The 4,553-nt window shown below is 27.1% G+C and overlaps 1 protein-coding gene across 1 annotated transcript; it reads right to left on the bottom strand.

Moving 5' to 3' along the window:
* Positions 1-2,082: 2,082 nt before the first annotated feature.
* Positions 2,083-3,338, bottom strand: LOC145833042 (tetratricopeptide repeat protein 19, mitochondrial-like). The gene has a single exon (XM_082940246.1). The coding sequence runs from the start codon at positions 3,078-3,080 to the stop codon at positions 2,274-2,276; it is 807 nt and encodes a 268-aa protein (XP_082796372.1). The 5' UTR covers positions 3,081-3,338; the 3' UTR covers positions 2,083-2,273.
* Positions 3,339-4,553: the final 1,215 nt, after the last annotated feature.

The following is a 4,553-nucleotide window of genomic DNA, read 5'->3' as shown; positions in this document are numbered from 1 at the left end:
GATAATTGACAGTATAAAAATTGCTGCCATACAATTTTATTGGAATCTTGTTTATGTCAAACGGTAATTAAAACTCTAGTAAATTGTAAAAACTGATTTCATATAAAGTCAATTTTAGTTTTTATAAAAAAATGCATATTTTTAATAGTTATAAATTTAAACAAGTTGCAGTAAAAACAATATTTCAAAATCTGTTTAGCTTATACTTTTAATCAAAGCATAAAAAAAAGTTAAAAAAAACAAAATTAAATACATAGGAAAGTTCAAAAATAGACTACAACATTTAACATGTGCCTTTTTTAAAATTTCAAATTCCATAAAATAAATAATTTTATGGTGAATAGAACTCTTGATTAACTTTGAACATGTAAAATATTTTTGATATATATGTATGAGGATAACTGATTAGTTAAGAACTTTTTTTGACTATGTAAAAACGTATTGTCTACTTCATTTTTTTATGAAACTAACCTTAAATTAACCTACTAGTACCATATGATTGCTTATTTGTTATTAACAGGGTTGTCACTTTTTAAGTCAAAAAATCTTCCCTAAGTGACCAGAAACTTCCCTGAGTAACCTTAAACTTCCCTGAGTTTCCCTGAGTTTTTTTCAAACCCTTAAAATTATTTTTATTAATTAAAAAATTACCATTTTAATTCTAAGAATATTGAAGAACTTGCCGCAAGGCTAAAACTTTTTAAATAAGCATTTTAAAATGAATAAAATAAACTTTTATGAACAAAATATTGAAACTGGATTAACTAAATCTCATTCTAAATCTTGAAAAAAAATTCCCTGAGATTTTTTTAAAAATCTTAAAATTTTCCAGAAATTATTAGAAAAATCCATAACTGCCTTGAGTTTCCCTGAATTTAAAAAAGAGAATCAAAACTCCCTGAGTTTCCCTGAATTCCCTGAGTGTGTGGCAACCTTGTACTAAGTAAGACTAACCTGAGGAACTTGAGAAATTATTGATTTAAAGCTGTAGGAGATATTGACTTAAAATCTTTATTTTCTTTATTTAAATAGTCCTACCATAAATAACCTATTCTTGAACTCTCAGACTTTGTACAGTTGTTTTACAAATTTATTAAATTTTTAAAAACCATTAAAAGCAACTGCAGCCAAAATCAAGATCTTTCAAATATTTATCTATGTGCAAAAAATATCTTTATATTCTAAGGCCTTAACTTAATTGTTTACTTGTGGACATAACAACATTATTAAACTTTTAATTTTAAACTTTAGTGATGTTGTTAGCTAAGAAAATGCCGCTTATTTAAAAATATAAAATACTTAAAAATTGATGCTTAACAATAAAAAAGCTTTTTAAAGTTGAAAGCAAATTGACAAGTCCACACACTTGTTTAAGTATAACTTTTAAAGTAACAACTCAGAGTGTAAATATTAATAAAATTGAAAATATAAATCAATAAAGAAATTAAAAACTCAATTTATTATACTTTAAAATAAAAGTAAATAAAACATTTTGACTTAAAAGTAAAACACTATTGTTGGTATATTTACCAGGTGAAAAATTTATGTTAAAATTAAAAAAAAAAATATTTACAGAAACTAGTTATGTCCGATAGATCTCAAGACAATTTGGCAAAAGGACTTGAATAGATTTAAAATTAATAAAGTTAATAGTTTGTTTTTATTAGGTTTAAACCAAAACTTCTAGGTTGAAACTGACCTTAAAAACAATGACCATTCCAAGTAGTGTGATGATTAGTGTTTTTCCAAATGATGATATCCATTTGCATTTATTTTTTTTAAACTACTGAAAAAATGTTTAACTTTAGTTTTAAGTTTTAATTCAATATATATTTATTTATACTTAAACAGTACACAAAAGGATTAATTTTTGTATTAGAATAATTTTTAAACATTAAACTGAACAATAAAACCAGCTTTTTTTAGTCAGTCAATTGAGCAATATTTTGTTATCAACACAAACTATTTTTGTACGTTTATTTTACATTCTAAACCACTCAAAATATTTAAAACTTATACTTAAGATTAAATTAAAATAAGTCTGAACAGCAAGGAAAACAAACATGATTATAACAATTTAGTTATAGGTTCTTTAGTAACTTATGGTTAAAACTGTTTATGACTCAAAAGCTTCTATTAAAAATCTATAAAAATAGACTGATATTGACTTAATTACTTATAAACTTTAGAGAATAATAACTTAAGTAACAACTGCATTTAAAAAAAATCTTATGAGTATTTACTAGTAAATATTACTTATTGTCTCATTGAAACTACATGCTAGATAATAATTCTTCTAGCTTTTTCTTCAATGCTTTATCATTAGTAATTTTCAGAATCTCTTTAATTTTTTTGTGAGCTAAATCTTTTTTTCCCACAAGTGTTAAGATATAGCAGTAGTTGTGACCAATTACTGCTCTTTCTTCATTGTCCATAACAATTTTTGAATTTTTCAAAATCTTATTGGCTAGTTTTGCATTCATCAAAGCATCTTGATTTTTCTTTAGTTGTAGATTAACTGAAGCAAGGCTGTTGTACAACACTGCAGCCTGACTGCTCTCTTCACCAAACACTTCTTTTGCCAGCTCCAAGGCTTCCAAGTTAAGCTCTAACGCTTTGTTATTCTTCCCAAGCAGATGAAGGTACCTCGCGTAAGAGTCCAGAACCATCCCAAGCAGAACTTTAGTTTCTGTGTACTCTTGAGTTCCCTCATCTTGAGACTTTAAATTTATCCTGCACGACTTGAGTGACCAGTCGTAACCCGCACTTGCCAGCTGATGCTTCTGCTGGTGGGCGTAGATGGTGGCCAGTTTCAAACTGATCTTCACAACTTTACTATCAGTCTGCTTTGAACCAGAAACAAGCATGTTCTGCATTGTGGCCTTGTATATCTTCTCTGCCTTGTCCAAAACTGACAGGTACATGCAGTAGTTGGCCCAGATTTCCTGCACATGTATCACAGCCTTGACGTCTCTCTGTTCTGAAGCATACTTTATTGCGTCCAGAAACTTTTCTTCAGTTGTTTTATTGTAGGTTTGTTTGTCAGTTTCCTTTCTTATTGCTTTAAGCAGCTTTTTCATTTCCTTGCTTTTTAAAACATCACTTTTGACTGCAGCTGCTTGGTTAAGATTTTCTGAATCATCACAAGTCTTGCAGGACTTTTTAGTTTCACATGACTTGCAGTCATCCGTTTTGTTTTCTTCAGCTTTGCAGTAAAACCTTTGAAACAGTGGCTGACTTTTGGCAGAAGCTAGTATGGTCTTGTTATTGGTAATACTACTTCTACTGAGAAAAGTACTGAGATTCACACTGTTTGTTTGTAAAGATCTGTAGATACAAATTCCAGGAAGTACAACTAAAAATATTTTTGATCTTAACATATTTCAATATTATAATAAAGCTAAAAGAAAAATTCTATATTATAAGCACAAACAAAACTAATTTACATTTTAATCACAGTTGTGATTGATAAAATTGTTTTTTAATTTGCTTTAAAAAACCTATGAAGAGGTCAGACATAACCATCAAAATGACAAAAATATTTGGTATTTTTAAAATAACAAAAGGATATAGCTAAAGATGAAAGCTACATGCAACTTTTAAGAATTTTCATACAAGTATAATAACAAAATTAAGCCATATAAATAAATTAAATAAATAGTTATTTGTTTATATATTAAACTGTATTTATTAATTAGGTATATTAAAACAATACAGTATATTTTTCATCAATATTTACATTAAGCAAATTTTTTCTTGGTTTTTAAAATATAGTTAAAGTTTTTTATGTTAACTAAAAACATAGGGAGGTGCATTTTTCTACAAAAACTATCAATGACTCTTCTGATAGTATCAAATAATAAACAATGAACTTTACCGCAAGATCAACAACAACAGCATCCGAGACAATCCTACGACCGGTTTCGTCCTTATTAGGACTCATCAGGCAGGAATAGTCGCGAGAAACCGCTATTGTGATCTTAAACAAGCGGGCTTAAGTACGAAGTACTGAAGCGATCGTTTGTGGGTAAAGTTGAAAAAAGTGGGTAAAGTTTGTGGGTAAAGTATCAAATAAGTCAGCTCTAATTTAATAATAAAAATATATTATCATTTGAATTGTAATTAATCTTTTTATAAAGTTTAAGATACAAACATGTAGACAGTATTTTTTTATTTATCAGTTATTTTAGAATCCACTAAATTCTATATTATTTTTTGTTTTAGAACCTAGATACCTCAAAACTTTAGAAAGTATTTCTTACAATGTTTTTAAAAATAGTTTTTAACAAAATTAAAAAAATAAAACTCTAAACATTTCATGATCAAAAAGTTTTTAAAAATGAATTTTTTTGTATTTAGGAAATAAATAATTGTAGTTAAAATCTGCTTTAGATATACTTTTCCTAAATCTAGAAAAGTTTGACAGAGAAAACCTTTAAAAAGACTGCCTAAAAATTATAGGGGAAAATAGATTTTTTTATGAGGATCCTATGAAACTCTCAAAGTTTTATTTGATATATCTCAAAATTTATCTTTCATTTTTAAATTTGGTA

Source organism: Thalia democratica, chromosome 1, assembly GCF_965202585.1.
Source record: "Thalia democratica chromosome 1, ktThaDemo2.hap1.1, whole genome shotgun sequence".
NCBI lineage: Eukaryota > Metazoa > Chordata > Thaliacea > Salpida > Salpidae > Thalia > Thalia democratica.
Note: the sequence above shows the minus strand (reverse complement) of the source record. Positions and strands in the feature narration are given on the sequence as shown.